General features: G+C 32.5%; 3 protein-coding genes across 5 annotated transcripts; all 3 read left to right on the plus strand.

Annotated features, from left to right (window-relative positions):
* Positions 1–3060: 3060 nt before the first annotated feature.
* LOC131612869 (uncharacterized) lies at positions 3061–4507 on the plus strand. Its single transcript, XM_058884619.1, has 2 exons — positions 3061–3703; positions 4006–4507. Exons 1-2 carry the CDS (start codon positions 3214–3216, stop codon positions 4083–4085), a joined length of 570 nt encoding a protein of 189 aa, XP_058740602.1. The 5' UTR covers positions 3061–3213; the 3' UTR covers positions 4086–4507.
* A 2147-nt stretch (positions 4508–6654) lies between these two features.
* On the plus strand, positions 6655–12772 carry LOC131610675 (flowering locus K homology domain). Of its 2 annotated transcripts, none has more exons than XM_058882688.1 (7): positions 6655–6798; positions 6984–7283; positions 9578–9830; positions 10436–10584; positions 10663–10953; positions 11365–11559; positions 12309–12772. In XM_058882688.1, exons 2-7 carry the CDS (start codon positions 7002–7004, stop codon positions 12489–12491), a joined length of 1353 nt encoding a protein of 450 aa, XP_058738671.1. In that variant the 5' UTR covers positions 6655–6798; positions 6984–7001; the 3' UTR covers positions 12492–12772. The 2 variants fall into 2 exon arrangements, with proteins under 2 accessions (XP_058738671.1, XP_058738673.1); XM_058882690.1 differs by having other exon boundaries at positions 6992–7283.
* Positions 12773–14457: 1685 nt separating this feature from the next.
* LOC131610676 (myosin-binding protein 1-like) lies at positions 14458–18644 on the plus strand. 2 transcript variants are annotated; one of them, XM_058882692.1, is made up of 3 exons: positions 14458–15903; positions 16180–17706; positions 18239–18644. In XM_058882692.1, the coding sequence occupies exons 1-2, from the start codon at positions 14709–14711 to the stop codon at positions 17691–17693; spliced, it is 2709 nt and encodes a 902-aa protein (XP_058738675.1). In that variant the 5' UTR covers positions 14458–14708; the 3' UTR covers positions 17694–17706; positions 18239–18644. The 2 variants fall into 2 exon arrangements, with proteins under 2 accessions (XP_058738675.1, XP_058738674.1); XM_058882691.1 differs by having other exon boundaries at positions 14460–15903; positions 18230–18644.
* Positions 18645–25493: the final 6849 nt, after the last annotated feature.

The raw sequence follows: 25493 nt of genomic DNA on the forward strand, positions 1-25493 counted from the left end.
AATCGTGTCGGAAGCGAAATCGAATCCATAAATGAAACATAATGCAAATGCTTGTCAATCGAAATAAACGATCGAAACCTCCCTTTAAACGCCTTGCACAAGTCAACAAACGCATCCTAAAGATAAAATCTAACAAGATTAAATTATTTTTTATGGTATTTAACTCTCCCTTTTATCATGCTCAAATCTTACATGAAGATTAACTTTTTATCATGCCCAAAAAATAAGGAAGACAAGTCTAATTTCTAACAAGAACAAAGGGGAAACAGGGTGGTGAAAGGCCTGAAAATAGTGTATGCATAGTAATCAGCGCTAGGTCATCCAGAATTGGCCCAATAGAGTTTGCTTTTGTCACAATTTTCAGCATAGCCAAAGAGGAAATGTGTGGGCCTGCCTGGGGGGGGGGTGGTGCATTCAGCATTTCGTGTGGCCCATTGGATTATTGATTCAAAGATTCAACATTTTAATAGCATTTGATTGTATTAAATCATAATAAAAAATTAATTAATTCAGACTTTATGCTACTATTAATCATGCAGATATTTCCATTTAATTCTAATTAAAACTAAATAATTAAAATTAACAATTGGAAAGGGGGTTGGAGTTGTGTTATGACCATTGAAGTGTACAACAAGGACTCATCTCCTTCATGAGCTCGCGACGGCGGGACAGAAACAGCGTCGGAGTTTCGCCCCTCTGATCAAGACTTCCGATCCAGCACGGCTTGCTCACACCACTCGTCTCTCCAAACTCTCCTCTCGGATGTCTTGTTCTTTCTTCGTCGATTCAACATTTGACACTCCTCTTCGCTTCCAATCAAGCTCTCATCTCGCCTCTCAACTCAATAATCTTTTCGATCGCCTCTCATCTCTTTATTCAGATTCCTATTCTTATCTCCTACCAACAGGACTACGACGCGCCTTCATGCTCGAAGATGAAGAATAATCGGAAAACCGCTTCAAGAACTCAAGTGATGTTATTCTTCCTCTTCTGAATTCATCTATGTCCGTATGCAATTCATTGCGTTGTGGTGATGTTACTGTTATTCTTGCGATGCTATTGCGATGATGAGGTTCTTTCTTTTCACGACGATGATGGTTGTTGAATACGTGAGATGAAGATTATTCTAGTTTTTTGCCGGTGATTGAATTCGTGGAGATTTTGGAGATGTGAAGACGAACTGAAGTGTGCCGAAATTGTAAAGAATGAAGAATTTCTGCAGATTCTTGTGAAGGTTTTTGCCGTTTTCAAATGAAGACGAAGATTGATTGTTGGAGTGTGAAGCTCTTTTTTCCGAGTTGTGATGAATGGAGGACGAAAATGAAAGAGGGAGATCGAGTGTTTTGAGAATTTTCTACGGTTTGGAGATTTATGATGAAGAACAGTGGAGTGTTTATGATGATTGAAATTTGGATTATCAAGAGTGAATTGTGAGAGAGAGTTCAAGATTGAAGGAAGAGAGAGATGATTGGAAATTTGGATTTTCTGTTATCAGATGAGTCTGCTATCGTTTTCTTCTGATTTTTTATATAGTTTTTTCCTATCATCACGTGATTTTTCCTTCTACCTTCTTATACTTCTGATACGAAAGCGTTTCTTCTTACCGTACCATTATCCGACCTTCCTATTACTGCACTAAAATCAAGGTTAATTGCATTTCTACTAATCCATGTGAGCATTTCGATCATCAAACTCTTGCTTGCTATTAAAGTCACCGCCTACATCTACTGCATTTATGACTATCCCTTCAACATTCGGAGAAACATCTACTAAAGGAACTAATTCTCTTGAGATATTATCGTGGTGTACCATACCTATTCGTAACCAATAACGCATAACGCAGATAACACAAAATTACAAGACTGCTGTGAAAAACAACACAAACACGTTCCGTAGATGCACCTCCGAAACATGTTCATCTTCAACACGTTTCATAGATGTACCTACGGAAGCAACATAACTTCTTTTTTTTTTTTGCAGAAAATTGATGCATAATGTGAGTAATGCAATGGATAAAGATGACTATTTACCTGATTTGTGGTGACATATTCAAGGATAATTTAAGATCATTCTTGAAAACTTTTTCAGTTAACATTAGAGTTTGCAATTTCTTTCAAGCTGAATTGCATGGGTCATACTTGCTATCAAAATTGTTAACAGGAGGAATTGGAGAAATCTTTTGCTTGAACTTGACTCAACGATGGCTATTCGTACATTTTCAAATGTGAATATTGTCATTTGACATCTTTTAATTAAATGGAAGAATATTTTACACATTATAAGTTCCTTAATATTCAAGACACCCCACCTTTTTCGAGAGAAATGCATGTGCAAATAGATTACTTAATGCTGATTTTTTCTATTGATTATGACACTTGATAAAAGCCATTTATGTGTAAAATATTTTTTATTTCAAACTCAATCTCTCTCTCTCTCTCTCTCTATATATATATATATATATATATATATATATATATATATATATATATATATATATATATATATATATATATATATATATATATATATATATATATATATATATATATATAATAGTGATTGCATCATTCTTGGTTTGAAACAACTATGTGATGATCAAATTTGTTTTACATAAAAGTACATGAGAATATATTGTTTTTCAATAGTCCCTCTTATATTTATATAATATTTTTAATAAGTTTAAAATAATTAAATTATATATACTAATATAATAAATTGATGTATCGATTTAATTAGAAAAATAAAACTTCTTTCCAAATATAGCAACATCTTCCAAATCATATTTATCCAAAGCATATTCCATATCATAACGATAAAGAAGAAGATTTTATAATCTTGATTCCAAATATAACATCATCTTTCAAATGAAGATAGCCAAAACAACACATAATAGAAACATATATTAGTAGTAAACAACCCACTTTAACTAAATTAATTAAGGTAGAAGAAAGATATGGTGGCATAATTAGTTACAAAATGAATGGTGGAAAAATCAAACACAAAATTAACCAAATCCCTTATTATTAGCTTCCTATTTAATTAACCATACCTATCATACATTTTCATTTTCACCTTTCTTTTCATTCTTTTCTCCATATTCTCATCCTTCCTCGACGGCGAGGGAGTTTTTTCTTTCTTAACTTCCCCCGCCGTCACCATTATCACTATAAAAACTGTCAAAATTCATAATAAATTTTCTATTTTATTAATATTATGAATAGCGAGGAAATATTGTTACAAGGAGGAGTAGTAGTTTGTGAAAACGATTTTTCAGATCAAGAACAAGTGTTGCAGGAAATTTCCAATCAAAAACAGACATTTGCATTCAAAAAAAGAAAGCGTTTAACTCGACAACGATCTATGTGTGGTACTCCGGGTGATATGGCCTGGGAGAGAAGGAGGCGACAAACTCAACGAAGAAGGAATAGTATTCATGATTGTAACGACGAAGATTTGCACGAGCTTAGAGGTTGTATTGAATTAGGGTTTGGATTCAATGAAGAAGATGGACAGAAGCTTTGTAATACGTTGCCGGCGCTTGATCTATATTTTGCGGTTAATAGAAACTTGTCTCTGAGTCCGGTATCCTCCCCTACACCTACACATACGCCTCACCGCCTTTCTCACAGTCACGCGTCTTCGACTATTGCGAGTCCTACAGGAAGTATGGTTGATTCCGATTCTTGGAAAATTTGTAGTCCAGGTAATATAAATTTTATCAATCACATTGCATAAAGTTGATTTGTACAATTTTTTATACGAAGCAGTAACTACTAAAAAATGACACATAATATTGTTTTAACTTGGAGATGACATTCAATCTAACAATATTGTTTTTGTCGATTGAATTATGATTAATGGACAACTTAAATGATTGATAATTTTTTTACAATATATTATTTTTATTTTTATTTCACCCAACTAATGTTAAAGTTATATATATATTTTGGTGATATAAATAACTAATATTTGAAATTAATATTGAATGTTGTAATGTGGTTGTAGGGGATGATCCAGCTCTTATTAAAACCAAATTAAGGCATTGGGCTCAAGCTGTTGCTTGTTCAGTAATGCAATCTCATTGATGAATTCAAGTGTGTACATCTTATATATATATTTTGCTTTTTCTTTTGTACAGATAGAGGGAGGTTCTCGTTCTATAAATATTTTTTTTAAAAAAAGTAAAAAAAAAAAAGAAAGAAAGAGAAACTGCTAAAAGATTTGAAGAAAAAAATACAAATGTTTGAGGGTTTTTGTTGGGGCTGAACAAACACTTTGGTTGGCTCCAATTTGTATATAGGTTAGAAGCTTATGGTGTTATCAAATATTTCTCCATTTTCTTCTACCCTTTTCCTTCTTTATATGTATTTTTTTCAATTGGAAGTGGAACTATCTCTCTAAGAAGCTACTTATTCACGAAAACAATTTTGAGTTGAGCCTCATGGCAAATACTTCTTGTATAATGTAATATAATAATGATTATAATAATGATAAGAGATTTTAGTTAGACTACAATTGTATATAGTTCCATAATTTTATTTTTCTTCTCATACAATCATAAATGCAATGAAAATTATTTTATACAATGATATTATTTTTCGTAGAACACAATCAACTTTTTAATAAAAAATAATTGTTTCTCTATGCATGTATGTAAATTTTTGTTTATGCCACTAAATAGTTTAGATCTTAAGATTGATTAAACATAATATTGATGGAGTAATTAATATCTTTTCCTAATTGATAACTCTAACACCGGGAGCTAATTAGAGTCACAAGTTTAAGTCTAAATTGTATACAATGTGTATGTGTTTTTCCTCTATCCTAGTATATGTTAAATAACAATCCTTGTTTGTTTTATACCCACAAAGGCCATTCAATATCCATCAAATCCTTTGTTCCATCATTTACTTATGGCTCGTTATGGCTATTAATCCACATAGAATGTTATTCTGCTCTAGGACTAAATGATAATCAAAGAAGATAAATTTACGGTTTGTTATGGAGATTCAAAGTTTCTGATGTGGTGGAGAAGAGTTAGCCTGTAAGGTTAAAACTCAAACGCTCAAGTTATAATAAAGTGAGAAATGAAATTTGAATGGGAAATGATTTGAATACATGAGAAATGACACAATCTCCTCTTTAACTAAGGGAATTAATTAGCAACTATACGTGTGAGAGAGGGCATGTTATGCGGTCAGCCGTCAGATCGATCTGGAAAACTATGATAGAATTCACTCGAGACTACTACTTCTTTATGGAGAAAAAAATCCCATATATTTTGTGTTGAGTAACACATTTCACCATTATTGGTCTTCTGTGCTTTTGGGCCTTGTAGGCGACCCAAAATAATTGCCCAAGCTCTTGTCTTTGTTCTGCTGGGCAAGGGTTTATGACACGTGTCTTTGCTCGGCCACAAAATCCAAGACATGGAGATTTTGATGGGATAGTGTCATCCTTGAGAATAAGTGTGTTAAATGTCTTTCTTGTAAGACACAAAGTGATGCTGGAAATGGCCTATGCGTTTCCCTACTCTAGCTAGTAATAATGTTTCTTCTTCCCTTAGGGTACTTGAGTATTTTTTCAATTCATTTTGGGTAAATCTCCACCGTTGGAAATGTGAAATGATCACATAATCCTCAGAGCTCACAAAGGATATAAAAGGCTTTTGAAATGTTATTTTGCCCTTTTGACGATTATTGACGTGCAAAGAAAAATATTCTTGTTTCTTCATCATTCCTTTTTGGAAACATTTTTGTATGAGCTCTCGATCAAGCTCATGAGACTTCACTCATTGGTTTCGTGTTTGCATGTTTGATTGTCCGTCATCCCGAGTTCTAACACTTTGACTTCTTGGTTTCGCCTTAGTTTTATTCTTTTTTTGGGTTTTTGGGATGGTGGACATTTGAGCTTTGTTTGCTTATTACATCATTCCTGCATTTATTTCCTGTTACATCGTACGTAATCGTGGTTACTTTATTAGCTTTGACCAATAAGGTCGATAAATACATTTCCAAGGGATTGAGTGCATTTAGAGATATTGGAGATTGTTTTTGCCTTTGTTCGTGGTGAGGTTTTCGCCCAAGAGGCAACCAGTGTGGGTCCAACGGACGACTGAGGTATGTTTCTCTTCGACGAGGATCAGAGGATCTATAGTAAATACAATGATTGTGCGAACCCTTTTCATCGCGGGTCTGTGAGGAAGTATATGGGTGTAATGAGGATTTCCCTTGTTTAACTATGTTAAATTTTTGCCATCATACTTGATATTAACAAATGACCCGGTGCAAATATGAAAAAAGAATAACTTCTTTTCATGATATTAACAAATGAAGATTGTTCTACTATCTTCCATCAAGGAATTTAAGTGGAGTAAAAAATTAAGAGACCTTAGGGGAAGATTAGTTTAATATAAAGTTAAATGAGCATTTAACTGATTAATTAACGGTGTTAAATTGATAAAGGTGATTTTTATCTATTTTAAAAGACTTCAGTAGAGATTAATGGTTAATATAAAATTAGAGGGGATGTCTTTGTCATTTAAAGAGAACTTAAGGGAAGTCCATGTAATTTTCCCAAAATTTTATTTAGATTTTTAGATTAGATTTTGAATGGTATTTTAAAAAATAAAAAATAAATACATATACTTCCCATTATCCGATACAATCATGTACAAGTATTATCCTAAGCTTAGTTCTCATTACTCCCACTCCACTCCCTTGCTTTTTCTTTCTCTTTCCCCAAAACCCTAGATTCCATCGTTCCAACTCGTGATTCGCAACTCTACCCGCAATCAAGGTAACCTTCACCACCAACACTCACCATCTTCGTTTCATCCATCTTTGTATATGCATGTATTCATTCTACTGTAAACTCACCGATTCAGTACTTCTCGTTGTTCTGTATCTTTTCCTCGATAAATCTTATGTAGATCTAATCTCACACATCAAGATAACATGTGATGTTTCTTTTTATTTTTTTAGTTTTGCAGTGGAAATTCTATGGCTGAAGTTGATCAGAACGCAGGTGAATTTGAGGCACCGGAAATAGTTGAGACTGAACAGAATGAAACGGTGGTTGATGTGCCGGTTGTTGAGCCTGAGCCTGAGCCTGAGAAGAAATGGCCTGGGTGGCCTGGTGAGAGTGTGTTCAGAATGTTGGTTCCTGCTCAGAAGGTTGGAGGTATAATTGGACGGAAGGGAGAGTTTATTAAGAAGATTGTAGAGGAGACTCGGGCTCGCGTTAAGATTCTCGATGGTCCTCCCGGTACTTCAGAAAGGGCTGTGAGTATTTTATATAATTATTTTCTCATTATATCGCATTGCAACTTTCTCTGTTTGGTTTGTATCTATCTGCATGGCTAACTAGTTAGCTACATTTGTATCTTGGTTGCATTAATCTGAAATGTGTTTTATTATTTTTCCTCACCATTTTTTAAAGGATTCATTAGGTTAGATTGTATTTTAAAAATTATGTGCCTGAGTTTATCATTAAGTAGACTAGTAGAGTAAGGTTCTGCGATTATAAGAATTGATTCTGAGTGAATTGGTTCTGGTTAAAAGTGAGTTGGATGAAAAGTGATTTATGTTTGAATACATTTATGTAAAAGTGAGTTGAATAACAAATTTCATTTCAGGGTAAAAATCCGGTTTAAAATGAAAAGCTACAAATTTTAGCTTCAAGTAGAATCAATTCTAGAGGCAAAATCGATTCTACTGTAGAAGAACTAAACACCTCAAAATCTTCAAAATCAATTCTACACCTCTAGAATTGCTTTTGGGTCTTCTAAAAGCTAAACCAAACACACACAAATATTCATGCTATCAATTTTTTTATGGAGCTTTGCAATTACTCTACTCATTACTTACAATGATGACACATGTATATCTTTTATACGTACTTATATTCTTCTTAGATAAGTGCATCTTTAATAAATAAGTGAAAACTGTAGGCACTGATGTGTAGTGTCTCAATTTCTAAGATAAGAACAAATGGGGCAAATATTTATGTAAGTATGTATTAGGTATTTACCACTTTAATTTGGGTCCTTGTAAATATTTACATTATATTTCAGATTTATTGGGAGAGTGAAAGATAGCTCTATTAGAGTTTTAATTCTTTGAGGAACTGGAATTTGTGTATGGAGCAATTCATAGTAATTATCCATCGTAATTGTGTGTGATTCATAGATTCTGGCTGTCTTTCATTAAGCAATTTTAATTTGCAACATCCTACTCACACTAAAAAAATGTTAAAATTAAAAACATAGCTGTTTATGGTCTGAACTAAGTGCAACCTTATCCATGTGATACAATGAACACAAACTAAAACAGAGAAAAAAAATCGAAAAAAAGAATGATGGAAAAAATCCTCAAAATATGAATTTAATTCTAACAGAAAATGAATCTTTGCAGGTTCAATATTCCATTTTTAAAGGCAACGACTCAATCATCAATTAGATCCCCATTATTGAAGAACCAAAGTTCCAGATGCAGGGTCAGCATTGAGCATTGCAAAGTGCTGAAAGTGTATTAACATTTAGTCATTTTATACCAACACACCACGAAGCTCTGCATTCCAGCTGGTAAATTCAAAACCTGGATGATTGATGTCTTGCCAAAGATTCCTAGCAATGAAAAGAAGTTTATTACCAGCTCTAATACAATACTGAAAACAATAAATACCAAAACTTAAGTATTTTGTTTATCATACATGTTATCAAAGAAAAAATGATTTGAAGATTAACAAAGGGTATCAGTTCATTTTAATTTTAACACCTGGAATATGTCTTTTAATTTATACGTTATCACTAGTTCTTCAGTTGGAAATATTGGGAATACTATTCCTATAATCAACCAAATGCACTATAGTGAACCAAAACTCGATCAATAAAAAAATTAGAAGACACGTCCTTGGTGATATACATTTTAAATCTTCAAAATTTCCACACACAATCTTCAAACTATAATTTAGAACTCTCCATGTTTTTTATTCTTGATAATAGATCCTTATTAAAATCTCATTTAAACTGTGCTTCAGTTATATTGGACACCAACATGCTGTGCCATGTTGGTACTTAACCAAAAGTAGTTTGACATTTACCTTTCAAAGATTGCATTTGGACGAGGCTAGTTTAAATAAATAGTAATGTAGATTCATTAGGTGGGCAAGAGTTGTTCCTCTTAAATATAATGCGACCTTTATGACTGTTACAAAATTTGTCTGGCGGTGTAGGATTCCTTCTGGAATTTTGCGGACAGGTAATGATAATATAGGTATTAATTATGGAAGAAAATATGTTGAAAGAGTATTGGTTGTTTTGCTGAATCTCCTAATTAATTGTTACATTTTTAAAAATCAAAATTGCTTGCTTACATTGCATGACATCTTGCTGATCCTAAAATTGTACGTAGCATGTAAAGTGCTTGGTAGTTAGTGCTCCCATGGCTTGTTATTGCTGGTTAATGATAACTTTTGATGTCTGTCCCCATATTCTGTCTTCATGTTACATATAGACATTGGAAGAAATGTTAAGAGCAAAGGTAGGCTGATAGTGTTATTTGTTCTTTTTGATTAGGTAATGGTATCAGCTAAAGATGAGCCTGGCTCTGCTCTTCCACCTGCAGTGGATGGCTTATTGAGGGCTCATAAGCGGTTAATTGATGGGTCAGAAAGTGATGTTGCCCATGCTCCTTCAGGTGCGGCCGTGAAGATTTCAACAAAACTACTAGTACCAGCCTCACAAGCTGGAAGTTTAATTGGAAAGCAAGGAGGAACTGTAAAATCTATTCAAGAAGCGTCAAATTGTATAGTTAGAGTTCTTGGAGCAGGTTTCTTCTAATATTTCATTTAAAAACTTTCAAATTTGGCCTGATGCATTGTCATTTTTATATTATTGAGTAGTCTGTTATTTTGTTATAGTTTTTGGTACAAATTTTTCTTACAATTATTTTGATCAGAGTTAAAATTGATTGCCTTAGTATGTGTAAATAACCTTGACAACACAAGAACTAAAAAACCAACAGAGGGAGTATCTTGTAAGCACTCAAGTATGCATCACTAATTTCTATCAGTACCACTTCAATAAGTTTATAAAATTGTTCATTAATTAATTCAGTTGCCAGGAAAATAGTCATGTTCTTGTTTTAGACATTCTAATCTAATTCATCTAAGCAGTTTTAAACTTTGTCTGTCTGAAACCTTTCTTGTCTATCCCTTTTTATTAGAAATTATTTCAAAGATACAATTTGAGGGAGTAGCATGATTGAATTATGGACCCAATAACTTACTTGTAATCTTCTGTAATTTATGCTTTTAAATAAAGTATATTTGGGAATTTTAAGTTTTTTTCAATATTTCCATTTTGGTTCTTGGATGGACTGGTTGGTATTCTCTAGTTACTTAGCATCTTGCACCTCTATTTTGTTGTCTGCAGAAGATCTGCCTGTTTTTGCCCTTCAAGATGACAGAGTGGTTGAAGTAGTAGGGGAACCCGCTGGAGTGCACAAGGCAGTTGAGATGATTGCTTCACACCTTAAGAAATTTTTAGTTGATCGCAGCATAATTCCAATTTTTGAAATGAATGTAAGCATTCAGATTACACTTGTGAAGAATCTATCTTATGTGTATCTAGAAATGAAACTAATTTTGATCTTTCTCCAGATGCAAATGGCTAATAATACCCATCACATAGAGCACATGCCAGTGCCCCCGTCCCACCAATCATGGGGTCCACCTCAGGGTTTCCCACCAAATGCTGGGGGAGGTCCTGGTTTTGGAGCCACTCAATTTATGCCACCTCCACGACAAGTTGATAATTACTATCCACCAGCTGAAATGCCGCTTCCATTGGACAAACAGCCCCATCATGGTATATCTGCTTATGGAAGAGATGCTTCGGTAGGTGTTCACACATCTTCCAATACCCAGTCCGCACCTTCCATGGTCACACAGGTACTTGTTCTTATTTCAAATTTGTTTTCTAATAATCCTCAAAAGGACATCTTGAATTTTATGCTATAGTTGTGGTAAAGGCTAGTTGTGGAATTTACCAATATTGATTGACATTTGCTGTTGCTTCCACTTTCCTTTTAGATTTAAGACATCAAAAGATGATGTTAGCTTGCACTCTTGGGTGTTAAACTGAAGTGTTAAAGCTAAACAAAACATGTCTAATACCCCATGCAAATGTCATCTTCAGTTATTGAAATTAGATGTGATTCGTGTAATGGGTGACAATAATTTTAATTAGGCTTCAAAATGGGAGTTTGGATGTGGGCATGTTACTTGAATGCTTAAGTTTTCGCTCCTATTATAAATTTATACATTTTTATCAATAAAATTTGTCTTGCTATTGTGGCACAGATAACACAGCAAATGCAAATTCCTCTATCATATGCTGATGCTGTTATTGGAACGGCTGGAACAAATATAAGCTATATAAGAAGAGCCAGCGGTGCCACTGTTACCATACAAGAAACAAGAGGAGTTCCTGGGGAGATGACAGTTGAAATCAGTGGTACTGCTTCTCAAGTTCAAACAGCACAGCAATTGATACAGGTAATCCCCCGATCTTGGTCTTTGATTTACTCACTACATTCCAATATTAGTGCCGTCCTAAGTTTTATCCCCAGACTAGGAAGAAGCTGTAAATGAATAAAAAATATTGTTGTAGTTTTACAAAATTGTCCTTATTAACCATTGTCACTGTTATAAATATATAGTGTATCATAATGACTTGGAAGTGGTACAGACTGTTAATTTGGGGGTAGAATTGGAAAAATTAATTAGTGTCACATTTATAAAACGGAATGACATTTATTCTATAACATTTTTTTATATGCTTTAAAATTTTCAGTCTATAACATGCTACATGTCTTCGAAATTTGCTTTAGATTTATACTATGAAATTATTCAGTGAAAAATTATTGCGTTGTTTATTAGGGATCTAAAGAGTTGTTATACGCTAGTGTTTTTCAAGATTAGTTTTTTATATAAAAAATAGAGACATGAGGAAACTACAAGCTTATCCAATTTCTAAATTAAACAATTATTCGTCCTAGTATTATGAATAATAAGTTGAGTAGTAAATTTGTAATTTTTTTTCGTATTTGCCCTGTTGTTTTTTTGATACGGGGAAACTATCTCCATTTTTTTCTTTTATTTCATTCATTCCAATTTTTATGCATTATCTTTCTTTCACATTTTGTTGCCATATGGTGCCACTTCACTGGATTTTAGAACTGTTTAACTTTACATTATGAATTTGCCTTGTAATCTAGCAATGTAATCCTGAATGTTTGGTGCAGAATTTTATGGCTGAAGCTGCAGCTGCAGCTGCCGCACCAGCGCAGCAACAAACAGGTGGGCCTGCTGCAGATCAAGGATACAACTCTTACCCTGCTCATGGATCTGTATATGCATCTCCACCTTCCAATCCAGGACATGCTGGAGGCTATGGCTCAGTTTATGGTGCAAACTATGGGTACTAATGATGAGGCAGTGGGAACTGAAGCTGCCCTTATCGAAATGTTGAATGTTGGTAAAAGATTTATAGTCTGTTTGGTTCTGCGTCCAGATTTACTTTATTGCGTCCCAATGCTTTTTTGACCATGATTTGTTGAAGCTAGACATTCAAGCTTCTCACTAAACATGCTGCAGCGTTCAAACCGCCATCCAGACCAAACATAGGCTTAGTGTAATGATTTATCAACTGTGTTAGACATTGCGCATATGTTTTGTTTCTGATTTATATAAAAATTTGATTTTTTCTTGTGGCACCTGTGTTATGTTTCTATTGGCTGTCATTTGGAAAGGTCAAACACACTTTTCATGGTCTTCTAATGTACTATTATTAGCTTGTGCTATGATGTTCTGTGATTTTGTTCTAAGATAGTGTTTAGTTGGTGGTGCATGTGTTCCTTCTTCCTTACATTGCTTAAATCGCATGCTAGTTAACTACTAGCGGAAATGACAACTAGCTTGTAGCTCCATTTGATGTGTCCAGAATGTTATTTAGGCCTTTTTAATGAGGATGGTTGGGTCAACCTAGTGCCTCCATACAGCTGTTCACTATAGAGAACACGAATGCTATTTTTTTTTATTTTTAGAAATTCTCATTAGAAAGGGGAAATAAGATATGCTTTTTTACTGTGACTATGGTCCTTTATTTAAAGGATAGGATGATATTGGATTTCTGGATAAATAGATCTGATTACAAATTACAACATACACACAATCAATTGTAATTAACTTAGTGGATGAGTGAATCAATACGAAATTAGTTTGAAATTTGGTTTGACAATTAAATCGTTGAATCAAATGAGTTGAATCAAATGAGTTGAATATCAGGAAAAAAAACTAGACTATGAAAATAAATTTTTAAAACTGATTATGTTAATTTTTTTAAAATTTCAGAACATACATGACTTTTAAAGAGTAACAACACCCATCTCTTCTATTTCTCTCTTTTTTTTTTATATTACATTTATTATTTCTCACTTTCATCTTGTATATTTTATGATAACAATAATAAAATCTTAATCATATTTTTTTGCCATAGCATAGCACCTTGCATCAATAAGGTCCCGCGGCGCCGACCATGCCACATTAGCCGCCATATCTAGACAACAAGAAACCCCTCATCTTGTTCAACTTTTGAACCGACCTATAGTAGTTCTGCAGGGCCGTCTTTGAGGGCGTGCAAGACGGACTACCGCACATGACCTCAAAATTTTCACACTTAATATGTGGCTAAATAGGGCCTCATAAAATACTTATAATGGTTAAACTATGGTCATATAGGGCCTCTATTTGTTTTTTCATAATTAAACTAAGACTAATCTACACAGGGCCTCCGAAAAAATTGAGACGGCCTTGTAGTTCTGCTTCTTTATAAAGATTTGTCGCACTCATAGCAAATATATTAGTATAAAATTATTTTATTATACATGCTTTTTCTAACTCTTTAGAATATTTGTAGAAGTACTGAAGTAGCCTAATCATTTTTCGTTATTTTGAATTTTTAAATATATTTTAAACTACTTTTTCAAAAATAAGTCCTTAAATTACCTAATTTCTTATTAAATCTCTAAAATCAGTTTTCTTATTAAATCTTTAAATTTTTTAATAAAAATTAGAGAAAAAGGGATATGCACTGACAGTGTAAAATATTTTTACACTGTCAACCAATCACAACCATGCATCCAATTAAAATACAATTTTAATTTAAAAAAATTAATATGACATGCCAAGTGTAAGGATTTTGATTGGATGTATGTGTAAAGTTTATTTACACTGTCAGTGCACTACCTTTAAACTCTTTAAACCTATAACTATAAAATATTAAAAATTTTCAAAAATATGCTTATCATCTCTCACCGTGTATCACATCTTTTTGTCTTTGTCGGCTTCCTTACTTTTAATTTCCTTTTTCCACAAAAGATATAAAGTTAAAATTATTTTAAAAAAAGAAAATAGAAATGTGAAGCTTTAACATTTTTCAGTTGGTTTACTTTGTGTTGATCTCGTCTTTCACCTCCTCTTCCTCCACATTAAGTCAATTAAATTTCTCTCATTCTAAAATCGTTTCTATTTTCTCTATTAAATTTTTCAGTTCCTTCAATTTTATTTATTCAGTTTCAAATCTTTTTCTCTAGAATTTTCTGTATCATATCAAGAAAACCTTCAAAATTTGATCTGATTCAGTTATGGCTACTAGTAGTAGCACCAAGAAAGATTCATCTTCATCATCTTCTTCTCGGTGGCACAATTTTTCCACAAGAATTTCAACGTCTTTAGCTTCAGCTTTACTCGAATGGTTATTGATCCTTTTTCTCTTTATTACCGCTGTTTTCTCTTACGTTATTACTAAATTTGCTTCTTACTGTAAATTGAAAGCACCGTGTTTATTCTGTTCGAGAATTGATCATGTGTTAGGTAAAGAGAGAAACGGTTACTATTTGGATTTGATTTGTAGTTTTCATAAGTCTGAGATTTCTTCTTTAGTTTATTGCTGTAAACATGATAAGCTTGTTAACATTCAAGGTGTTTGTGAAACTTGCATATTATCTGCTGCGACCGTGGATAAATCGAATGCCGAGAGTTCGGAATTTTTGGTTGGTGATAAATCGGTGGAAGATGAATCTGGATCCGTGTTTGATCAGGATCATCCGTTACTCGGTAAGAGTGAACGGACCGAACGGACCGTTCCCGGACACTGTTCTTGTTGTAGTGAAAGATTTGCTTTGAATTGTTATGATAGGAATTTTGTATTCACGGAATCGAGGACTCGGTCTAGGGAGGTTGATTTTGATGTGGCGGATGATGGTGAAATTGAAAGCAGTTTATATGAGAGAATAAGTGCAAAGAAGGTTGTATCGGTTAGAGATCAACGGGTGAGAAATGATCGCGCGGATCCTTTGTCGCGTGTAGGTTATACCGAACTTAAGATTAATTCTGATACTGAGTCTGAATATGAAGTTCCTTTATCAGATGATGATGGTGTAAGTGTACCAGTTCGTAGAACAGATGATACTGAGGAAGATATAAGGGTTCCGTTAACAGATGATACCGAGGAAGATAAAAGGGTTCCATGTGAATATGTGGAGCTTCCCAGTGTTGATGATTCAAATGAGGATTTGACTTCTGGGAAGCTCGGGACTTCAGCTTCTGTGTTTGAGCCGTTGTTGTCGGAACCAGGAATGCAAGTAGAAAATACTGATATTTGTGGTATCAAAACTGTAGCAGCAGCAGTGGAAAGTGGGAATGGTTTGACAGAACTTAAATGGCAGAAGATTGAAAGAAGTGCTGTTTGTCCCTCCTCGAGTGAGGCTACTCCCTTTAATAATGTTCCTACATTATCGAATAAAACAGGAGTGCCTGTTGAAGTATCAAAGGAAAACGGTATGTTATTTTTTTTTGTGATTGTATTTCTATAATAACTTGGATTTGAACTATAATTCATTGAAGAAAGTTGATGAAATTAAATAATCTAGTTTTTGATACGCGAATCATATTTTATAGATGTAGTATGAAAATGTCTAGGGCCTTTTATATAGCTGAAAAATCTATATTTTACTTTTTTGAGTCGGCAAGTGCATTAGTTTTATACTGATTTAACAAACCTTTTCTACATTTTTTAGTTGAAATATGATCATAATGCTATTGTTTCTTGTGCAGATGATCTTAGAACTGATGAAGAGGGGTTAACGTCTGAGCAAGGACCCTCCATGGAAAGTGAAGAAAACATTAAGTCAGGCAATAAGCTAAAAGCATCTGAAGAAGGCTTAGAACCAACCATTGCTTCTAGTGATGTTGGTCAACAAAATCCAAATTTGCTTGATCTTGGGGATGCTTATAAGCTAGCTGTCGGTAATAGAGGAAGACAGTTGTCTGGCATGCTTGCAGAACATTGGCTCGGGAAGGATTCATCAAGAGTTAATGAAGATTTGAAGATATTAATGTCACAATTCTCTGCCACTCGAGGGACTGATATGTCTTTTAATGATATCAGTCCTAGGTTATCTATAAATAGCGAAGAAGCAAAGAGTTCTGATGTTTCCAACTCTACTGGAATGCAGATACTTCAAAAAATGATTTCGCTTGAGCGAAATGAGTCTGGTTTGTCTCTGGATGGAAGCATTGTCGGTGAAATTGAAGGTGAAAGTCCGGTTGACAAGCTTAAAAGACAAGTTGATCATGACAGGAAACTTATGAATGCTTTGTATAAAGAGCTGGAGGAAGAAAGAAATGCTTCTGCAATTGCTGCAAGTCAAGCTTTAGCCATGATCACTAGACTGCAGGAAGAAAAGGCAACATTACATATGGAAGCCTTGCAGCACTTAAGGATGATGGATGAACAATCAGAATATGAAATGGAAGCTTTGCAAAATGCTAACGACCTTCTTGCTGAGAAGGAGAAGGAGATAGAAGACTTGGAAGCGAAGGTTGAGTTTTATAGGAAGAATTTCCCTAATGAAACGTTGTTGGAGAACACAGTGGAGAAAAACTCTGAAATGAAGGTGAAAGATATTGGACTGGACCATTCACAATGTACTTTCGTTGAAAATAATGGAAGTGTCCCTGAAAAATCAGTTGCTGAAAATCCTAATATCTATGACAAAACTGACATTCTACTCACGTCCGCAGAGGAAAAGAATATTCAATCTGTAAAGAGTTCTCTAGTGGAGTTTCCAGATGAAAAGCTATATATTTCCCAACGTTTGAAGAAGTTGGAGAAGCAAGTATACTTTTTCCTGAATACTCACCATTCTCCGGATAATTTGCCAAATTCTGAAAATATTGGAAAAGAAGTTCCAGAAAATTCTGAAAATTTAGACAATAATCTTTTAACAGAAGATTCTCTTCCATCGTTTAAATTAAATTCTGATGCCACGATTGATGACCAGTCATCAAAGAAGCCTCCGGTTTGCAAGCAAAATGGTGAAATTGAATCCTCCGGATGTAGTTCCCCTGTTCTTTGTGAAAATAGTGATTTAGCTTCTACTAGAAGTGTGGTTTCAGATTTTATTGAAAGGTTACAAGCTCTTGAGGCAGACCATAGTTTCCTTGAGCATACTATCAACTTATTGAGCGAAGGAGGTGAAGGACTTAAATTATTGCAGGAAATAGCTGATCGCCTGCAACAATTACGCATGATTGGGATAAGGGAAAGGGATCATCCTGTCGCTTGACGATGTATATAAGGTCAGTAGTTTCTGCCAAACCATAAATTAAAGCATCACCCATTCATCAATTTTAAAATTACATTGATCCGTTTTTCTTTATTGTCATGTTTCTTTGGTGGACCAATCTATAAAGAAATTTGTGTTTAGCATAATGACTATTGAGTATGGATAAATCTCTGTGACCTATGTCACAGATAAAATACTATTGGGTATTTGTTAGGTATTTTTGATTGTCTCATTTACAACACTACTAGATAGTTTATGCAAATTTATAAAGAATAAAAAGATAACAGTGAATCGACCTCCTTGCCATGTTACAATGATAGAGTGAAGGAGCAAAGACTTTGCATCATAATAAGATTTTTAATAGATATTGTGCCCCTGTTGTGAATACTGCTTTCTTAGTGTTTGTTTGTAAACTTCTATTGTGACGCGTTGAGACTAGGGACTGAAATAGATTTTTCTGAATGCAAGTGGTTTGGGATCCTTGCATCAGATTTCAGTGTGGTATGTACCATTATTTTTACATTTTTGCTGTTCAGATTTTACAGATACCTACACCAATAATCAGCGACGAGGACGCAAGCACATTGAACAACGGTGAAGCAGGTAACAATAAGTGGTGCGTGCAACTGTACAGTAACAATAGCTTGCTATCATCCATTCCAGTGTACAAGAAAATAGGATTTCAAATTATATGGAGAGCTTTTTCACCCTTCCTTTTTCTGGGGATAGTTTCTTTGGCCATTTTGCTGCATTGAATTGTAAAGGTTTTCCACTACCCATTTGAATTATGTTTTACACAAATTTTCATTTCCTTTTGTCGTTTTTGCATTGTAAATGAATAATTCCATGAGTGATTGCTTGTTTAATGAGTGTCTTCTTGTGTTGAAGTGAGTATTTGGAAACAGAAAGAACTAACATCAGCATGCTATACTGATTTTGCGAGAGTTTGTATATGACTTTTTAATTTGCACAGTTATTTGTATCAGTATTGCCTCAAGTGCATGCATGATGGCCATTAAATCTTACCAAACATCTAATAATATTTTTGCTGGTGTTTCATATAAATACTTGGGGTTCTCTCTATTTCAACTATTCAACATGAATTCTCGATAGTACAAATTTCTTTAAATTTTTCCGGTGTTTTTTACTATAGTTCTAAGATATTTAAAATGCGTGTTAAGGTATATTCACAAATTTTCATGTCAAAGAGAAATGTTCTGTCTTTTGCTAAATTTGTATTCCATATACATAGACTTATTTCTACGACTTATTCTATAAGACTTGTTTTTGAATCTCTAACTTTGATTTAATTTTTTTCTGGACTCTTAGATGTGTTATGCAAATATCTTAAAACTAATATAAAAAAACACGAGTTTAAGTTAATCTTTGATACTGTTGTATTGGGGCATTACTTTATCTACCTTGGGATGAGAGTGAATTACATTGAAAATTCGAATCTGTCATTTTCATATTGTGGAGATGCATCTAAAATACAAAACATTTTATAAGTGAGTCATCCATCTCATATTTGTCAAAAAATAATTTGGAGATGTATTTACGAAATTATCTCGAAAAATTACGGAGATGCATATCCGAATTAATCTGTGCTTAACAAGTGAGTCATTCATTCCAAATTTGTCAAAAATAATTCAGAGATGTATGTCCGTAATATTTTAAGGGTGATTTCGTTAATGCATTTCTAAAATAACCTCAGATAAATACATGATCTACAAGTTGCCCAAGACCTCATATGGTCTCAAACAGGCTCTAAGGCAATGGTATGAGAAGATTCATCAAGTCTTGTTTCAGTTTGGATTTGTTTCTAGAAAATGTAACCACTTTTTGTTTGTCTACTCTCATCAAGGAATTGTCCTATATATCTTACTTTATGTGGATGACATCTTAATTATTGGCTCATCCTCACCTCTTATTCATGACCTTATAACTAAACTCTATTTGAAATTTGCCTCGAAATTTTTTCGTAAACATGATTACTTTTTTTAAGCAAATAATGATATATTACTTAAAAAAAAAAGTTAATACAATAGGTGATCAAAAGATTCAACCTTCAAAATCAAATTAAGCCTATAGCATCAAATGCGTAAACATGAATACTTTGTTACCATTGAAGTCACTTGTCATGGTCAAAGCTCTATTATGCATTTTAGTTAAAGTACATTAAAAATTTTCGGCTTAATCGAGGTAAGGGGAGATTATTTTATGATGGGTGTTAAGCTTAAGAGATATTGGGGATCCCTTACTCTATTTTCTCTAATGTTGATTGAATTATGAGAGGTTTCTGTAAAACCTCCATGATTATATTGATTGTGAATTCAATTTTGTATTGTTGATGCTGATTTTATTGTTGTCGATGTGAAATTCGGGTGAATCTATCTGTAAAAATTGATTGCTGATGTTCATATGCTATATGATGAGCTGATGAAGAAAACATGAATATTTAATGTGATATATGTTAGATTGATGTTCCTTGATGTGAAATATGTTGTTTATGTGTGTAAATCGAATTCTAGAACTGTTACATTGGAGAATAAGTCAAAAAGTCGAATAATTTGCAATAAATCGAAATAAGCCAAATAAATCGCAGAGAGCACATGAGAGTATTGATCATCTGGTTTCACGCATAACTTGAGTTTTTTAAGTCTATTTGAGGTGCGATCAATTGCGTTAAAAATCTAAGATATAGATATTTCTTAGATTAATGAATTCATAAGGTTTTAATGTGTAGATGAGGTCGTGATTATTGTAATATCTCATGATGTTTATGCGTGTGAATGATATTGCGAATACGATATTGAGGTTTATATGAACAACATTGTGGAAATTAGTAATTATGTACATGACGTGAGTTTAGTATTGAAATTGGACATAAATGTACTTAATTTGAGAAATTATATACGAACCAATAATATAGGATGATTAACCATGTTAATAAATGTTTTATTTTTGTTACCATACGTTGATTAGTACAACTTGCGGTTAATATATCCTATTTGTCATTTGTCTATAACTTTAATTACCTATATCTTTTAAGAATGAAGTTGAGACCGTTAGAAACTAGACAAAATTTAGCACAAGATAGACTTTGATCTGGATCAATTCTGTTGTGGCAAATGCTAGAAAACTAAGTTGCAAGTTCAGTTAATGTTTTGAAAACTCTACGACACAACTATTTGACATGTTAGTAATTTGACCACAACTCACTCTAAACAAGTCATTTAAGAGTAAACCTTATATCATAATAAAATATATATATATTTTTTTTACATATTGGATTTAATAAGCATCCCATTCTACTAGTATGCGAAATACTAGTTACAAGTTCGATAAAACATTATGCCCGGTGCCTGTACCAACTCATATTGTTTGATTAAATTGTATCGATTGAGATATTAAGTCCTAAAATAAAAATTATAGTCTAAAAATAGACTCTCTAAGCTTTCCAAAATATATTCATTTGTTTGATTCCGAATCCGTTTGATATTTTAAATAATTATTCGAATAAGAGGAATGACTAGCAGAAAACATGATTTTGGAGCTGTTTTTATAAGATGCTATATGAATTAAGTTGTTAATGTGTTAGGACACAAGTCCAATGATTGATAATACGTATACGAGTTAAGTTTTTAAGGTTAGGATGCAAGTGTTGATGTGATTTATTATTAGGTTTGGTAGAACCAATGTTTATATGTTTAGGTTTGAGACGAATCAATGTTTTAACTCTAATTGTTAGAGTTCATGTGCTGTATGTTTAGGTTCAAAAGAACCAGTGTTGAGATGTTTAGGTTCAAGAGAACCAGTGACGTGACCTTACATCGACAATTATTTGATGATGACGTGCAGGTTCGAAAGAACTAGTGATGTGTAGGACTTATGTCAAGTGACGAGGATTGGAGTTGAATGATTGTGGATGCTCATTTGCATTAATTGTAGCATTCATGCATCATGTATATCATAGATAGGTAAGACTTCAGTCTAGTAACGAGTAGGAATTTGATTTAGTGACAAGTAGGACTTCGGTTCAATGACGGGTAGGACTTTGTCCGGTGATAGGTTGGATACATCAGTAACACAACTCTGATATTCAAGAGATTGATACCACATGCATGAGAGTAAAAGTTATGAACATTGTATGCATAATTATCTATGTTATCTGATTGTGTGATTGTGATTTAATTGTATATGATGATTATACTATCCTTACTGTTTTAACACCGTTTGAATTGTGGAGTGTATTCTCACCCCTTTCTTGTCACTATGTTTCTAATTTTGTACTTTATACAGGTAATCTCCAAGTTGAGATGGAGGAATGATAGTTTTGGTTACCGAGGATGACGTAGTTGGTCTCTTCAATAGTTTGCTTTTGCTTATGTATTGTCGTATCTTTTATCGCCTGTCTAGTTTTGTATCTGGTGTCGCTTTGATATTGTAACACCGCGCTGGGGATTTTGCTATGTCATTAAGTTTTTTTGAACATATCACTTTGCCATGTTTTATGATGCTATGCTTTGACTTAAATTCCGCATTTGAAATATCAATTGAAAGATTTTTGTCGATGTGACACCCTTGCTTTTATCTTCATATTTTCCGCAATGTTTTATAAATCATACTTAAAGTTTAGGGTGTTACATAAAACTTAAGGTTGGTCTTCCACCACCCTAAACTTGAGGAAGAGTATTACAAATATTATTTTCGAAAGTTAGTTAGAAGTAATTATAGCATTTAGAGTTTGTTAGAGCCCGACTAACTCTATATACATGGTTCTTCCTCTCCTGGTAAGAACTTGAGCTTTTGAATCACAATCAATGAGATCCGAGATTCAACTCATGTAAACCACCTAACAATTCTAACATTTTCACAAATTTTTATTTAAACTATTTGACATAACTTACTTTTGAATTTGAAATTTTTTCAGGTGCTTGACACGTTGGACCAACCTATCAAGAAACATTTGTAATTTTTGATTGAAAGACTAGTTTATTTGACTTCAAATTTGAAGTTGTAAATTTATACTAGTGTCTCTACCCGTGCGAGGCACGGGTTAAAATTTCTTATACTAAAAAAAAGCATTTTATAATTATTTATAATTTATAAATGAAGATGTATTAACATTATAATTTTTCTTTGTTATTAGTTGCAGGCAAATTTTTTTTATCAATAATAAACTATATTATATTAATAAAAATATCTTTATTACTTAAAAAATTAATTTATTTACTATAAAAAAATTTAAAATTTTTAAATTATGATGCTAATTTAAATCGAATAGAATTTGTTAATTTTTTTTTAGGATACCAAAAAAATATTTAGTCTTAAAATATATGATATCAATTAAGAAATTAAGGAATTAAAACAAAAATCTATGAAATAAATAAATAAAATTTCATTTTAAAGATGACCAAACAATCTATATGAAATCAATTTTAATTTGGAAAACAGATATATTTATAAATTTTTGTGAATAAAATGATAAATATCATAATACAATCAAAGAAATTAATCTATATTATGTTATTTTCTATTAATAGTGCAAATAATTTTACACAGTAAATTAATCAAAATATTTGAATGTAAAATTTGATAATTAGATTATCACCTATAAAATAATGTAATATATTAAAATATCATAATTAATCTATATTATGTTATTTTCTATTAATATATTTTTTCTAAATCAATTAAGAGTTTATTAATTTGTTTAGAGGCATATCATATTTTTTGTTATTATTTTAAATTATAAACAATAAAAGATGTCTAATAATACTATATCAAACACCATGGAATGTTTTAATATAAAAAATAAAATAAAACATATAACAATTATCACACAATGGAGATGCATTAACTGAAATGTAGTATTAGTTATTTATCCTAAAAAGCTTTTAGTTTAATAAAAAAATTCTAAGTTGCATAATATATATATATAAATATATATATATATATATATATATATATATATATATATATATATATATATATATATATATATATATATATATCAATATATTTTACATTTTTCTGTAAACCTAATCATAGCATAAAATAGCATAAAATGTAAAATTGATCATGACTTCAATTTTGACTATGAAAAATTAAATGTCTTCTCCCACATCAATTCCTATGAAAAATGAATGAAAAAACTATTGCCATTAACCAATTAATAATTAATAATTAAAAAAATCATATAATATAATTGGTTTACATTATATCATAAAGAACATTTTCTAAGCATACACCATTCAAGATGTATGATTCCATTTAGGCACTTAGTGACTGTAGTCTGCACCAATCTCTTTCACATTTCCAAAAATGTTTATCCAATATATATGAAAGCATAAACTAAGCACATGATAATATATTTGCGAAAACAATTCAAAATTTACTTTCAATGAAGTTGGTATTTCATTTGAAATCAGTTCTGGCATCAAAGTTATTCCAAACCCATCTCGATCATAGTTACAAAGATTGAATCATGGTTATCCTTATCAAGTTTAGCATCAATTACCACTCGATCAATTAAGGATTTATATTGAACTGCAACTTTTATTTTGTTGTTGCTCTTTATGAGGATTAAGTCACCATAGTTCCATCTCAATCTGTCGATTCCGCTCAGGCACAATCTGCATCAACCGAGTAGCTGAAGAGTTTAGAATTACGTCATAACATAGTACATGAATAGAATGAAAATTTGAAATCAGACCAAACAATCTATTTCAAACCTATAGTTTTATCTAGTGATGATAACAATAAAAATATTAATTACCTAGAACAATGGTATAAGAACCCCAAACAATCATGAACTTTACTAAGCACACAATCTCAGGTTTTCAAATGGAATATGAATTTTCGAGGTCTGCTAAGCACACAATTCAACATCATCTCACCTGCCGTTCGCTCCATGGATCCAATAATTATTTTTCAAAATCCACCTTTGAATAGATGATATAAAACAAACCATTTACCTTAAACTTATTTTTAACAAACCAGTTTGCTAATATATTAAAAAATCAACAGTTTACCCCTCACTTTGGATGAATAAAATCCATTTGTAAACTATAATAAACAACCATTGAAATAAAATAAATACAGTAAACATCTGCAATAAGCAATAACCATTTCATTATCAATTGGATTTCAAAGTAAAATTTTAGAAATGGAATAGTTAGAATATAGGTGTTCCACCACCTGATAGATAAAACAGCTCACTGTAGTCTGAACCTCGATAAAACGGTCTTACTTCCATGTTGATGCATTGATTGCATAACACAGGAGAACCAACATATCTCAGGTACAAATTAATGTAAGATTCACAAATAATATTTTTTGGAGTGCTATGAAGTTGAAGCAAGTGAATACATTGATACCAGAACATTGAAACCATGAAAATGTTGACAAAAGATGAAAACATAAACATTACTACCAATGAAACCATGAAAACATTAACACTAATTTCAGTAAATAACAGTACAATACAACACAACCATGAAACAGATTTATAAATGCTATGGAGAACCGGTTATGTGAAGATGAAATGAGCATATTTATAATTGCGCCCATGGATAGTTAATAGACACTAAAGATGGGAGAACTTGGGAAAGACAAACTTGTTTTGATAAAACAAAAAAATTTAACCGGTTTGTGTTGGAAACGATAACAAATATCAAATCTCAGAAGGTTAGTGGTGATTGGTTGAAGGGAAAGGTGAAAGTAATCTCCACGTAACTTTTAATGTATTAGGAGAAGAAGATTGTTTTGATTGGTTAATAGAAAGGCAAATGATAA

This window comes from Vicia villosa, linkage group LG6, assembly GCF_029867415.1.
Source record: "Vicia villosa cultivar HV-30 ecotype Madison, WI linkage group LG6, Vvil1.0, whole genome shotgun sequence".
Lineage (NCBI taxonomy): Eukaryota > Viridiplantae > Streptophyta > Magnoliopsida > Fabales > Fabaceae > Vicia > Vicia villosa.

Bases quoted from the DNA above. Each gene is read 5' to 3' on its own strand.
- LOC131612869 (XM_058884619.1), top strand. From the start codon at position 3,214: ATGAATAGCGAGGAAATATTGTTACAAGGAGGAGTAGTAGTTTGTGAA. The intron at 3,704-4,005 runs GTAATATAAATT...ATGTGGTTGTAG, and splicing joins TTGGAAAATTTGTAGTCCAG to GGGATGATCCAGCTCTTATT.
- LOC131610675 (XM_058882688.1), top strand. From the start codon at position 7,002: ATGGCTGAAGTTGATCAGAACGCAGGTGAATTTGAGGCACCGGAAATA. The intron at 10,954-11,364 runs GTACTTGTTCTT...ATTGTGGCACAG, and splicing joins CACCTTCCATGGTCACACAG to ATAACACAGCAAATGCAAAT. The intron at 11,560-12,308 runs GTAATCCCCCGA...TGTTTGGTGCAG, and splicing joins CAGCACAGCAATTGATACAG to AATTTTATGGCTGAAGCTGC.
- LOC131610676 (XM_058882692.1), top strand. From the start codon at position 14,709: ATGGCTACTAGTAGTAGCACCAAGAAAGATTCATCTTCATCATCTTCT. The intron at 15,904-16,179 runs GTATGTTATTTT...TTTCTTGTGCAG, and splicing joins TGAAGTATCAAAGGAAAACG to ATGATCTTAGAACTGATGAA.